General features: G+C 56.9%; 1 protein-coding gene across 2 annotated transcripts; it reads right to left on the minus strand.

Annotated features, from left to right (window-relative positions):
- Window positions 1-4,203: 4,203 nt before the first annotated feature.
- On the minus strand, window positions 4,204-14,175 carry TINAGL1 (tubulointerstitial nephritis antigen like 1). 2 transcript variants are annotated; one of them, XM_060140762.1, is made up of 12 exons: window positions 14,056-14,175; window positions 13,218-13,529; window positions 12,221-12,284; window positions 8,208-8,300; window positions 7,877-7,991; window positions 6,469-6,592; window positions 6,230-6,380; window positions 5,912-6,101; window positions 5,756-5,801; window positions 5,359-5,482; window positions 4,572-4,617; window positions 4,204-4,465 (listed from the first exon to the last, which is right to left on the minus strand). In XM_060140762.1, exons 2-12 carry the CDS (start codon window positions 13,519-13,521, stop codon window positions 4,325-4,327), a joined length of 1,398 nt encoding a protein of 465 aa, XP_059996745.1. In that variant the 5' UTR covers window positions 13,522-13,529; window positions 14,056-14,175; the 3' UTR covers window positions 4,204-4,324. The 2 variants fall into 2 exon arrangements, with proteins under 2 accessions (XP_059996745.1, XP_059996746.1); XM_060140763.1 differs by lacking the exon at window positions 13,218-13,529 and having other exon boundaries at window positions 4,207-4,465; window positions 14,056-14,135.
- Between the last annotated feature and the right edge of the window lie 325 nt (window positions 14,176-14,500).

Genomic DNA, 14,500 nt, shown 5'->3' on the forward strand with positions numbered 1-14,500 from the left:
TGTGAAATGTACATGCGGGTAGCTGCTCAGTTCCAGGTGTCTCCCAGGTCCCTGCTCTTCGCTTCTCTGGGCTTGGTGGGTGCGGTGCAGATTCAGCCAGCAGGGGGCGCTGCTGCCAACGTTGACCGTGCTTCTGGGCCCTGCCTGTGTGCACCCATTCATTCACTCATACCTCTGCCCTCAAAACAAACAGCTCCTGTTAAAGCATCTCATCACATCCCACGGTGGGGACCGTGCTATTCCCCTTGGAGCAGGAAGCAGGATGCTCTCCTGGAAGACCTGCTCAGACTCAGCTTTGCTTTACTTTGGGAAGACTGCCTCGGGTGTTAGTGTCAGAGCCACAGAATTTTCACAAAATGGGTGGGATTCTAGAAAAGTTATCTCCCAGCCTTCAGGAATGAGTCATCAGGGAGAAGCTGGGGGAGGAACATCTCATTCTCTGACCCACAAAGTCATCTTTCTGGGTTGATCTACAAATTCAGTGGTAGGCAGTGTGGGCTGTATCCAGCTGCACCACTTATCAGCTAAGTGACCTGACCAATCCCATGCTTCCCTGAGCCTCTATCTCCTTATCTGTCCAATGGTGGTAACAGTAGTCCCTAGCTATTATGGACCGTTTCCATCATCTGGTCAGCATCCCTCCTTTCCCCTGGAACAGCAGTCTTCCCCTTTAGGATCTTCTCCTCCAAACACTGGTTCAGCCAGGGCAGTCATGGCATCTATGATCCTGTCCCTTGGCTATAGATGGTTGGCCCACAGGTGGACACCTGATTAGAGCTGGGCCAATTGGAAGCCTTCCCTGTTCTGTTCTGTTTTGAGTCAAAACTGAGAAGATGGCTGTGAAAATGTGAGAGGCTCAGGAGTTGTCATTGGTCAAATGTCCTACCTCATGGCAGAGTTAGTCTACAGAGGGAGAGGCAGGGGAGAGAGAGACAGAGTATGTGAGTGAGTCCTGGCAGAGTTTGGATCCTTAGTTCTGGCTGTGCCTGGGTCCACTAGCCCTGCTCACAATCTGGAAGTTCACCTCTCCCTTAGATACCCAGGGTCACGTCACTTGTTGGCACTGGTTTCTAAAGATACACTTTTTCACAGGGCTGTTTGTAGGATCAAATGAGCTAAAGTGTGTGAAGTGCTCAGCCCAAGGCCTGGCCCACTGCAGACTCAGTAAGCACGGATTCCTTTCCCTTAATGGGCACCTGGCAAGGATGGGGTTTGGCAAGATCCCGGGAAGATGTGAAGCATCAGCACTAGCGAAGTGATGTAACTCAGCAGTTCTCGGGAAACGAAAGTCAGGTGCCTCGGGACCCTGCAGAGCTCCATGGGAGACCAGAATGAATGCCCAGGCAGAACATTTGGTGCATAAGAAAGGACAAGACTAAGAAAAAAACTCCTGTCCCAACCTTTTGTGGGAGGAAAAATTGTGCCAGGGATGTATGCTGGAGTCCCTGGAGGTCTAGAAGGTGGATACCAGGAAAGGCTTTCCAGAGGAGAGACATTTGAGCTGGGTTTTGAAGGATGAATAAGAGTTTGTCAAACAGGGAAAGGACTTGGAAAAAGACATTGGATGAAACAACCACTATTAGTACAAAGCTGATTGGTATGAGAAGTCAGACAGCCTGGGTTTAATCCTGCCTCAACCAATGTTCAGATTCTTCTATGCTTCTGTTCCTTATCTGCAAAATAAGGAAATAGGGGCTTATTTTTAGTATTAAATGAGATAATATATGTAAAACACTCAGAACAACGTGTTGTCAGAAGGCTGTGGTTAAGCACTAAATAAATGTTTAGCTCATTATGAAAAACATTTACATTATCAAGTCCACCCCCACCTTTAGAAGACTGGAGCTGTTACCATTTATTGAGCCCTTAATAAGCTCCAAGCATGGTGCTAAATGCTTAGCATGCTTTGTCTCTTTTAATCCTCCCAATAACTCCAGGAGGTGAGTATTATTATCCCCATTAAAGATAGAAAAACAGAGGCTCTGAGAGGTCAAGATTTCATAGCCAGTGCGGAACAAGCAGAGTAGGCGTTCAAACTCAGGTTTGTCTAAGGATGCCCTTGGCTCAGAGAGAGCAAGGGACTGGCCTCAGGACACACAGCAGGGTGCTGGGGTGTCAGGATTTCTTTCTGGACCCACTCAAGGGCAGTAATGTGGTTGGAGGTCCTTGGTTTGCCTCTCCCTTTACAACAACATGTTTATTGAGTGTTGGTTCTCATTGAGAGAACCAGGGGTGGCTGACGAGGCACCCGCTAAGCCCTCCCCAGCCCCATTCACACGCTCTCCCACTCCACGGCGGACCTTGCGGGCCTGGGGCCCCTGGCACAGGGACAGAGCTGGGCCGACCCCACTTGGGTCCACAGGGTCAGGCCTCCCAGCAGGGCTGGCAGAGCTAAGAGCCTGGAGACCCAGCCGCGCCCCTGTTCCCCTCCCTTTCCCAACCCCCATTGCTTCCGCCAAAGGTCCTTGTAGAAAATTCCAGCCGCGCCCCTGGAACGGGGTTTTTCCAGTGGGATGGGAACAGTGGGCGCGTCTGGCAGCCAAAGCCGCAGAAGGGGTAGTAATTGGGCAGCCCCCGTCACCCCTGCTCAGGACTCCCCTCCCTTCGTTGTCCCCAGGGCCCCGGGCCAGCCTTGGCTCCTTGGGGACAGGCGGGCCAGCCAGGGGAGCCGGCTCGGGACGTCCTAGCAAACAGGAAATGAAACAAAGGCAGCGGCTTATCGGTCACCTCGCATTCCTTTCAGGTGATGCCCAAGCAGCCCGGGCGACAAGGCTGGCCCTGAGGGGCTGCCTGCCAGGGGACAGACCTCCCTGCTGCCTCTGCTCAGCGACTCTGGCTCCCCTGCCTTCCTGTTCAGCTGGGGGTGGGGGCAAGGAGGATTCCTGCCATGGGAGGCCCCATCACCAGGCACAGCCTCGGTGCCTAGAGGGGTGGGCTGAGGAGGGAGTCTTGAGAAGGGAATGGGGGGGAAGAACGGGTTATATTCATTCAACCATTCCACAAACAGTAACACCACCTTATCCAGTGTACAGGTGTGGGTACCAGGACTCATCAATGAACCAGACCCAGTCGCTGCCCTCAAGGAACTTCCAGCATAAGAAGGATACGTGAAATACTGGTGAAAGGGAAAGATGCAGATGAGCTCAGGGAGGGGGTGTCTAAGCCATGCTAAGTTGGGTTGCGGTGGTTTGGGGACTCATGGGTCCCTTGCACGGCACCTGGCACATCAGTTACTCTCCACCAGTACTGTCTGATTGAAGAAACCCTGGAGTTGGCTTTGAAACAGCAGTGGGACAGGGGAGGGGGTGGAACGGAAGGGCATCTGGACTGAGAGCGGCATGTGCAAATGCCCAGTGGTCTGCGTGTGTACTGGACATTAGCGAGCAGTGAGGACTCTGGAGTTGCCTGGGCACTGGGTGAAGAAGCTGGTGAGGAGGCTGGTGGGGTGGGTCCTGATGGCCTTGAATGCCGGGCCGAGGCCTGGACTTAATTCTCCAGGCACTGGGAGCATGGGGAGGTGGGGGAGGGAGAGGGCTCAGAGAGGCAGGCCCAGCCTGGCCTAGGGGTAGGGGAAGCAGGGGGGGGTCCCCTTTGCCTGGGTGGCTTGGAGAGGCTGATCTGCAGAGACAGAGGCTCCAGCTTCTGTGGGGCTGTGCCCCCCTTGCCTGCTGGGCACTGGCACCAGTTCTGCTGATTGGTGGGTTGGATTCCCCCGCCTCAGGCGGCGCTGACTCAGCGTCTGAGAAGTGGTTCCCACGGGCCCACGACTCTCTAGGGGCCAAAAGCCATGCCATCCATGCCCCACCTCCAAGTGGGTCAGTGTCCAGGGCCACTGACAATTAGGGCTGAACTGAGGCTAAGATTTCTGGTCCACCCCACCCCCCACCCCCGCCAACCAGCATGGCCTTAGGCAGTCCTTTCTGCTGTCTAACCATATGCCACCCAAACTCTGGCCTGGCTCTCCACGTCCAGAAGTTCCAAGATACATAGTTATCAATACTTTGTTTTTATTTTAAAACAGTGAGAAGAAAAATAAATATCTTTGAGAAATAGGAGTACAAGGGTGGGGTGGAGTGGTGGGGCCGGAGAAGGGGGTGTCCTAGCTTCGGTGGTCTTGCTCCTTCCCGGCCAGGCCCTACCCGGCCCCCGCTGGGAGGTCTGGGGGCTCCGCCAGCCTCGCCTGTCCGAGGCTCCCAAGTCGGGCGCTGCGTCAGCGGAACCCTCGCGCGCGAGGATTAGGCCCCTGGGGCCCGGAGCTCCGTCGGGCGGGCGGGCGGGGGCTGCTGCCCCACAGAGGGCTCTTCCCGGCGTGGTGCCCGCGGCCTCAGTGGTGACCCATGTCCTCCATTCCCACGCGGCCCCAGACGCCCAGCACGAAGCTCTCGATGTCGCACTCGTTGGCGCCGCGCACGATGCGGAAGTGGCCCCTCTCTCCCCAGGCTGGGCCCCACGAGTTGGCCGCCGTCTGGGAATGAGAAGGAGCCGTGAGGAGGGGAATTGGAGTGGGGGAAGAGGACAGGAGGCCGGGGGAAGGTGACAGCGGCCGCAGGGCACGCGGCGCAGGGACTCACCCAGTACTTGAGCGTCCTTCCGTCGGGCAGCGTCTCCTCCCCCCACCTGCGGGGCAGAGCCGGAGGGGGAAGGGCGCTGATTCACCTGCTTTCAGGAGCTCCCGCCCCGCGGCCTTCCCTGCCCAGGCCCCTGTTGCCATTGGTGACTTGGGTGCACCCTCAGGACTCTCTGTCCCTCTCTGCACCTCCCTCAATCGCCACATCTCTAATTCCATGCACCTGTGCCCGGTGTGGGGACGGTCCCAAAAGGACAGCTGGAGGGGGAAGCAGAAAAGGAGGGAAACTGGGCCTCCACCCTCCAGGGATCCACATCCCAGCGACCAGTTCTCTGGGACCTCATACATCTGCCTGCCCTCCCTCCTCACCTGGTGGGGGATGGGGGGCAGGGGGCGGTGTGTATGTGCAAAGTACATTTCATTGGTCGGACTATTGAAATCAGTGACTCTAGCATTGCCTCTTAAATCAGCTGGGGAAACTGAGGGCTGGGGGAGTGAGTCAGGCAGAGCTGGGACAGGTGCTGAGCTGGGGAGAGGTTGAGCAACTCTTGAATCCTTGTCTGTATTTCATTTGGAGTTAGTCTTCCCAGTGTGTAAGGAAGGAAGAGTTCTAGAACACCTTAAAAGGCCCCTAACTCTCGGTGTGACCCAGGGCAAGCACCTCCTCTTTTTGAGTCTCGGTTTCCTCCCCTATGAAATGGAGCTTTGCAGAGAGGTGGTAAGGACTCAAACTCAGAGGCCCCAGTGCAAGCCCTGCTGCCCCCAAGCCCCCTGCCCACCAAGCCCCTCACCCTGTGATCTTGACCGAATGGGTCCCATGATGGCGGTATTGCTCCGGCCTCCCAAGGCTCACTGGTGTATGGCTGTAGATGCCGCTCTGGTACAGGAAGAAGTCCTCATGCACCTCCATGAGGGCTGTGGGCAGAGGTCAAAATGGGGCTGGCTCAGCCCATCAGCACAGGCACTGATACCCAAGCCTGGAGATGCATGCCCAGGCCCCGGGGCCTCTGGTACCAAGACTCTAAGTGCCCCCTCCAGGTGCTGCTCCTGGGGAAGGGACATGGTTTTTCCCGCTCCTGGCCCCAATGGACTTGCTGCTCAATGCTGCACGTACCACCTGTGCCTCTGTGCCCAGTGTCAAGCAGGCACAAGCTTCTGGAATCAGGGGGCAGGATGAGGGGCATTTACCTTGGACAGGGCCATTATCCATCAGCTCCTTCATGATCTCCTTCTCCTGGAGGGTGAGGGGGTGGGGAGGAGAGTATCCATCAGGCGCGAGGCTCAAGCCTTTGGCCAACCTTCCAGCTCTCCTGCCTTTGCCCCCTCACCCAAGTGCAGACTTACGTTGGCGCCGAGGCGGTAGGCAGGAGTGACCTGGTAGATGTCATTGGCATGGACATAGCTATTGGGGCAGCGGGCGGTGGCCTGCCGTTTGCCCCGACCCATGGCCCGACTGTGCATCATGCAGCGGGGTGCGGAGCCAGCCTCGTCCCACCCATGGCCCGAGAACGGGTAGCAGTGGTCAGACACAACCCTGCAGGGGCAGCAGGAGGGAGCGGGGACAGAGTGGGCATGGGGCAGCCTGGCCCAGGCCCTTCCTGCAGGCTTTCCCTTCCTAAGACCCCCACCTCATGCCCTCTTCCCTACCCCCTTGCTGCTCACCCTCGACGGCGCAGGAACCACCAGGCACCATCAAGTCGCCCACCGCGGCAACCCTGCTGGTTGTGCGTGTCACAAGACAGCAGGTTCTGGGGTGACAGGACAGGTGTCATGTGCCCCAGAGAATGGATTGAGACTCGATCAGAGGCCACGGCTGGTGGGAGGGGAGGTAGAGGGGCTGTCAGGGGGCTCAGGCCTTTGCCCTCCTTTCCCACCTGGCCAGCCCCTGCTCTTGAACATACCTGCCGTGGAGAAGGCCCAGGAGCCTGCACAGTTGCCCTGGTCAAGAGGGTCGTGGATCAGGTTGGGCCACTTCTCAGAGGCCTCGAAGGCTCTGGGCAGCACCTCCCCTGGGCCCAGCACTGTCTGCAAGGAAAAGGTCACTCTGTCTGCCTCCTGCCTCTGCCCCAGACTTCCCCTCAGGGGCCCTAGGCATTGGAGGTCTCCCAAGAGTCCAGGGCCTCGGTGCTTTGTGACCACCTAAAGGGGTGGGATAGGGAGGGTGGGAGGGAGACGCCAGGGGGAAGAGATATGGGGATGTATGTATATGCATAGCTGACTCACTTTGTTATACAGCAGAAACTAACACACCGCTGTAAAACAATTATACTCCAATAAAGATGTTAAAAAAAAAAGTCCAGGGCCTTCTGCAATTTAATCTTGAGCCCTCTGTTGCTGAGAGAGTCCAGCAACCTCCACGGTGACCCAGAGGAAGACCCAGGCACCATTTAGTGCCTCTCTAGTGTCAGGTGGGGGGTGACTAGTCCTGTTTTACAGGTGAGGCAATTGAAGCCAGGAATAGGGAAGCGGTCGGGCCACTTTCCATCCTCAACCCCGGCCTCTTTCCTCCTCTGTACCTTCTGATCTGCTACATCCTTCTTCCCACCAGGACCTTGGGCTTCAGGCCCCAAAGGGCAGGGGAGGGAAGAAGCAGTAAGGTCCCGTGACTGGGCAGGCTGCCAAGGCAAACAGCAGGAGGCAGAAAATAGCCGGAGGCCCAGGGGAGTAAGGGCAGGGGCAGGGTCTGGTCACCTCAGCCTTGAGCTGAGCTCCCTCTGCAGGGAGGGCCGCTCTGGCCAGTCACTGCCTCCTCCCTGCCGGCCACTGATGGAAGGAGCCTCCGGCATGTGTCCCGCTCAAGCCCCCTTCCTCGCCCTTTGACTGTTCTGGGTCTGGTTCTCATTTCTCCCTCTGGAGGGTCCCACTGGTGGGAAGGGTGAAATCCCCTCCTCCCTGGGGGTTCTGCTGAGATGGCCTTTCCGAGAATTGCTGCTCTCTGGCCAAAGCTGGAGGAGTGTCTGTCCCTCCCTTCCCAAAATACCAAGGTGACCTCCTGGCCCTTAGGGCCCTAACCCAGCCATACTGGGACCAATGACATTTTTCCCAAGCCGGAGAGGCCAGAGAAGCTAGGGAGGGTCAGACGCTGGGACCACAAAACTCAGAATCTGAGCATCAGTTCTTGCAGTGCAGCATATCTTGTTATAGGCAGAAACCTAAGGCCCAGAGAAGGGGAGTCCCTTGTCCAGGGATACACAGCCTATTGGTGGGGGACAGGCCTAGGCCCCTGGAGAAGCAGGGCACAGGGTGCCAGGGTCCCTGGGGTGGTAGGCCAAGAGGAGATGGCAGGATTGTGGGCAGGGATGGACTTACATGAATCTCATTCATATTGGTGACGGAGGAAGACGGGCGGATGGTGCCCAGGCGGTAGCGAACGCCCTCATCCAGGGTCATGCCCCAGAAGGCACTGTGGTTCCCAGCCCGCCACCTGAAAGAGAGGGGATGGAGGTCACAGACCGGCCAAGGCTGGGGTCCTGGAGGTATGCGCACATGGGTGGGAGAGATGCCTACCAGCTAAATGTACACATGAATAAGATCTGAGTGTGGGTGTGCCTGGCAGGACATGCATCTCGGGCAGAACATACGTGTGTATGTGTGTGCACGTGCATGTGTGCCCACTCGGGGCATTTTTAGGGCCTCTCACCCATAGTTGCCTTGGTTGATGGCCTTGATCATGTTTTCATCCACCAGGCATGGCTCCTGGTCACACTCCCACTGCCCTTTCTCCTGGCAGGTGCTGGAAGAACAGGAGGAAAGGAAGAGGTGAGGTGGTGCTGGGCATCCTTGGAAGGGAGGAGGCCTCAGAGGTCAACATGGGCCTGAAATTCTGCATCAGCACCTACGAGAGGACCGCCAGATGATCCCATCCAGCCTGGTGGCTTTAAATGTCAATTTCAAATTTATGATTCACAAGTTTATATCTGCTTCTCAGATCTCTCCCTAAACTCCAGATTCAAGGATCTTACTGCTATACCACATCACCTCCTGGGTGTCTAACAGGTCACACTCACCACATCCCAAAGCAAATTCCTGTTCTCCCCCTACCCCCAGGCCTGCGCCTGCCACAGTCCTCGAAAATGGCACTCCGTCCTCTCCTGGAGTGCAGGCCAAAAGCCTGGGAGGCACCCTGGACCCTCTCTCACTTGCTAACCCGATTCATTGGCAAACTGTGTTGACTCTACCTTAAAAACACATCCAGAATCCAAACCATGTCTCATTCTTTTCCGTAGCCACCATGGTCCAATCACCTTTCAGTTGGATTCTGCTGTAGCCTCCTCACTGTTCTCCTCGATTCTGCCCTGTGCCCCCCTCCCCCGCTTCGGTATATTTTTAACACAGCTGCCCAAGCGATCCTGTTAAACCCAAATCATATCATGCCATTCCCCTGCCCAAAACCTGCCACTGGCTTCACATCAAGAATAAGAGCCAAAGTCCTTCCAGCGCCAACAAGGCCCTGCACGATCTGTCCTCCTGTCCCCTCTCTGACCCCCTCGTCCCCGTCCTGGTTCCTGAGGTCCCAGCCAGGCTGGTCCTGACTGTTGACACCAGCCGTGCTCCTGCCCCCGGGCCTTTGCACAGTTCTTCCTCCAACATCCTCATGGCCCCTCTCACTTCTTCTAAGTCCTTATTCAAATGTCACCTTCTCAGGGCGGCCTGCCCTGGCCACCCTAACTCAGCATCCTCCACCCTTCCTACCCTGCTTCCCTGCTTTCTTTTCTCCTCAGCCTGTCATCACTATCTGACGTATTATATCTTCAGTTATTTATATTGTCTATACCTGTTTCTTCACAGAATCTAAGGTCCTTGAGGGCAGGTACTGTTTGATACCTTCAGTGCCTAAAAGCAAAACCTAGCACATAGTAGCCACCCAATAGATATTTGTGGAATGAACGAATGAATGAATGGGGCAGTACAGTGAAGTGATTAAGAGATGGATTCTGAATTGAATCCAGGGTTCAGAGTCTAGCTGACTAGTCATGTGACCTTAGGTAAGTTATTTTAAACTCTCCCTCAATGTTGTCTGTAAAATGAGGATAATAATAGTACCACCTTCCAGGGATTAAAAGGCAAGCTTGCAAAGTACTCAGCCCAGGGCCTGGACCATGTGATGTGCTCAAGAATTGTTATCTGGGCTTCCCTGGTGGCGCAGGGGTTGAGAGTCCGCCTGCCGATGCAGGGGACACGGGTTTGTGCCCCGGTCCGGGACGATCCCACATGCCATGGAGCGGCTGGGCCCGTGAGCCATGGCCGCTGAGCCTGCGCGTCCAGAGCCTGTGCTCCGCAATGGGAGAGGCCACAACAATGAGAGGCCCGTGTACTGCAAAAAAAAAAAAAAAAAAAAAAAAAAAAAAAAAGAATTGTTATCTTCTGTGATTGTTCTCATTACAGGAACCCCAACTCCCCACCCCCTTGAGTTTCAGACTCATATCCAGCTGGCCTCCTGACAGCTCCTCTGGGTGTGTGAAAGGCATCTCAGAATGGCCAAACTATCTTCCCCCAAACCTGTTCCTCCCTTAACATCCTCAACTCAGAAAACGGCACCTTACCTACCCAACTGTTCAAGCCAGAACTCCATGTGGTCCGTGGTGTCTCCCCTACCGCCTGCCCCTCACCCAGACCCACCTACCACCAGCCTGCCCTATGAGCCGGTCATGAAAGACTCCGAATCCACCTGCCTCTCACCCCTCCCCCACCACCACCCTACTCTGGCCCCTTATCCCCTCTCACCTGGACCCCCGGCAGTGGCTTCCTAACCAGGCTCCCTGCTTCATTGTGATTCCCTCCGCCCAATACACACACCCCTCTCTTAAAGCCAGAGAGATCTTTGAACAACACAAATCAGACTGTGTGCTCCCCAAATGGCTGTGCACGACACTTAGAGCAAAATGCAAAATCCTTGGCACAGCTCATGAGACCCACGGGACGCGGCCTGCCCCTCCTCGGGGCCTCTCTCCCCATTTCACAGCTCCAGCTGCAATGAGCTCGGTCCCACCTCCTGGCCGTTCCACAAGCCATTTCCCCCCATGTTCCCTCCTTCTGGGCCTGGGCCACTCATGCTCTCATCTCCCTGGTATCTGCATAAATATCCCTTCCTGAGTAGCCTTCCCTCGCCCCCACCCCACTCTAAACTAGGGTCTCCCAATAACCTCTTTTCCCCCCATCACACCTGTAGGGTTGTAATGACAGGTTTATTATTTGTGTCACCATTAGACTAGAGGCACCAGTGCAGGGACGAGGACTATCTGCCGCATTCTGGCTGCATCTCCTTGGCCCAGCACAGCACCTGGCACATAGTAGGTCTCTAACAGGTGTCGACTGAACAGTTGGATTCTATGAGTTCTATAGTGCTTTTACAAGCTCCTAACTCTGCTATGACAAGATGCTAAACTGCATCCTTTCAAGCCCGCCCAAGGCTCCCGCCTCCCTTGTTGCCTTTTAAGGAGCCTCAAGGGGACGAGGACCCAGTATGGCTGGGATCTCCAGCCCCAGGAGCTGCGGGGGCACTTTCAGGGAGGCTTTCGTCCTTCCCTTCCCCCTCTGACTCTCGAAAGCATCCTCGAGGGCTCACAGAGCCTGGGAGGCCCACAGACACCGTCCCACACCCTCCCTCAGGTGTCAAGTGCAGGGAACGCAGCCAGAACTGGCCTGGGAGGGCAGTGGCTTGGTCAGTCCTTTCCTGCCACCTCCCTCTTTGCCCCCCAGGGCTGTCCAAGCAGGTCTAGGCAGGACTGGTGGCAGCAGGTCCCAGCATTCCAGAGGGGGCCTGGGTGGCCAGGCCCTAGGGAAGGGACCGAGAGAGAGTGTTAACCCCTCAATGTCCAGAGGCATCCTATCAGTAACAGCAGAATCATGCAAGCATGCTCCACCTTTTGAAACACACACACAGGTCACACACGCTCAAAGCATGCACACACACACATGCTCTGTCACCCAGACACACGCTAAAATGCACGAGTCCCCACTCTCACTGTGACCCAGGCACCCCTCACGCCAGTGAGGCAATGGAAACAGCTTATGCGTAATGCATTCCAAAAAGTTTCCTCCTCCCTGGGGCCCTCTCAGTCCCAGGGCATGGGGTGGAGTGGGTGCAGGGCCTCCTCCTCTAAGTCTTAGGGTCCCCATTATTTCCATTAAGGCATTCAAGGCTTCGCACCTCCCATCTCAGGCCTCAGATTAGGGTAGGAGGGCACCCCAACCCCTTCGTCCTCCTACTGGGAATGGTGGGGAGGGTTGGGGGAGGAGGAGGGGCCACATTCCAGGGAAGGCCCTGCTACAGTCTGGCTGGCTGCCAGCTCAGCCATCCCTGACCCTCATCCGGTCCAGGGCAACGGATGCTGCAGTCAGAGGTTTCCTTCCTGGCGCCCCCTTCTTGGACTCTCCCGTGACAGGGAGAAAGGTTGGGAGGGGCGGTAGCCTAGCCCCAGGCAGGAGGGGCTGCACCTGGAGCTGGGCATCCGTGGTTGACTGCTCCTGGGGACTGCTGCTGGAATGCTGGTACAGAAGTTGACATGGTCCGTGTAAAAATTCCCATGTTACAGATGAGGAAACTGAGGCTCAGAAAAGGGAAAGGCCTTGCCCCCAGCAAGTGAGTGACAGGGATAGGGTTTGAATCAAGTCTGTTCCACAAAGCCCACAAGGCAAGCCCCCAACACTCACCAACGGTTACAGTTGTCCCAGTAGGTTCCCAGGACTGGATAGATGCGACCCCTGTGCATGCATCCTGGTGGGAGGAAAGTCAGACAGAGACGTGGAGCCAAGACCAGAGACGACGGGTTGAGATGGCCAGGTCCTCAGAGGTCAGGTGTCCCGAACCCTCCCAAACGCACACACGCACACACACCCGCCCTCACTGCAACTAAAGCCAAGCTATAACTTAAGACATCTCCTACAGGGTCACACACCAACTGCTACTTGGGAAGTTCTTCAGTGACTCCGACCCGGATCCCTCTTGCTTCTCTTGGATGCCCTCCACAACATTCCTTAGATCCTATGCCATTTAAATGAGTAGGGGTTTGGAGATGGGGAGTGGGAGGGGTATGGGGAAGCCAAAGCCCAGAGAAGGTAAGTGACTCCCCTAAGATGACACAGCACTTTGGGGTGACAACCCAGGTATGCAGTCTCACACCCGCAGCGCCATGGAATTGTGGGAAAGAATTCAAGTGACTCTCCTCTTGCATAAGGGCGAGTGGATGGTGGTGAGAGCTGAGAGCAGGAACAGACTTAACCCACCTCCCAGGTATGACCAGCCATCTCAGGGGTAGAGGATCCTGAGCAAAGGCAGAGGAATTGTTAAGATGACGCTGACCAACCCCTGTGTGCTTTATCAGTCTGAGGGTGAGTCAGCAGGTGTGGCCAGCACCTTCTAAGTCCAGAATATGGAGACAGGCAGGACTGGGGGAAAGGGCAGGAGGCTGCCCTTCTCCTGGGCCAACTTAAAATCCCACAGACCGAGGCTCTTCTTTTTCCATCTTACTGGAGAGATTCAAGTTAGACCAGAGTGGGGACTTCCCGGAAGCGCAGAGAGAGGGGCAGGGTCTCTTTCCCAGATTCTATAAAGCCTCCCCCTGGAAATGTCAATGCATCAGCCTTGCTCCTGAGCCTGGCTGAGTTTGGGCTTGACAAAGCGACCCACCCCTGGCCATCTGGTGCCCACCTTGGATGGGGGGAAAGGGGGGTGGCACGCCGAGGCAGAAGTCCCAGAAGTCAGGGCAGCAGTCGGAGACGGTGCGGTTGCAGAAGAGGTCACAGTAACAGGTAGCACCCAGGTAGGGCAGGGCGCAGTCATCGGCGCGGCCGCGGCAGCACAGGTCCTGCTCCTGGCAGTACCGGCCACCCGCATCCCGGATGCCCCGCAGGTGGAGAGCCGGTGCTAGCTCCCGGCGCCCACGACCCCGCTGGGCACCCAGGGCCAACTCGCCAGCCAGCAGCAGCAGCAGCCCCAGTGGACATCGCCACATGGTGCCTCCTGGGCCCAGGGAGGGCAGAATTCAGGGGTCAGAAGTGGTGGGCAACAGAGATTCCCTGGCACCCCAGGGACTGATCTCCCAGCTTCCTGGGGCTGTGAGTCCAAGGGGTTCCAGCAGGGACCCTGATTCCTGTGTCCCCAAGCAGGACAGGGGCGAGGAGCCACAGTTGACGTGCCCTGGCTTACCGGGGGAAGGGGCTTAGGCAAGAAATGGAGCCCCTCCCTGACCTGCGGGGGCACCTTCAAGGACAGGAGGTGGGGATGGTGGCATCCTTGGTGCTCCCCACTCAACACCCATGCTTCGCACCCGGGGTCTCCTCCTGTTCTGGATCCCTGTGCTTCCCTCAGCCTCCGTCCTTGATGGGGGTCCCTGACTTTGTGCCCTCACGTGTCCCTCTCTCTGTGCCCCTCTGCCCCCCTCCACTCTCCCTCTCTGCCACCTGTCTTGGTCCCTCCACCTGGCCCCTCATGCTCTCTGTTCCTTCTGTCTACACCGTCTCCCCTCTGAGCAGGGGAGCGTCCCTACCTGGTGAGGGGTGTGGGCTGAGCCCAGCTGCCCTACTCGCCTCCGCCTTCCCGCTCCTGCGACCGCCGGACACTCAAAGTCAAGTGAGGAACGCGGGGCGGGATCGCTTTTTGTACCGCCCCGCCCTGCGCGCCGCCCCGGCCCCGGCGGCGGGAGGGAGGGGCCCCGGCTCTTTTGCACCTGGAATAGGCCCGCCGTAACTCCGAAACTGGGACTAGTGAGAGGGACCGTGAGCACGTGACTGACCTTGTTGGGTCTCCGGTGGAAGCCGTTCCCTTAGGGGCGGAACTCCAACCGAAGCAGGAACAACTGTGGTGTGACACTGGAAAGAACTGCCCAGTGGGCTTCGCCGTGGGGCTGAGGGGCTCGCGCGGACAAGGGAAGATGGGGGCAGCAGAGCTCCGAGTTTGGGACCTAAGTTTGGGAAATGATGGGGAGAGTGTGG

This window comes from Lagenorhynchus albirostris, chromosome 2 (genome assembly GCF_949774975.1).
Source record: "Lagenorhynchus albirostris chromosome 2, mLagAlb1.1, whole genome shotgun sequence".
Lineage (NCBI taxonomy): Eukaryota > Metazoa > Chordata > Mammalia > Artiodactyla > Delphinidae > Lagenorhynchus > Lagenorhynchus albirostris.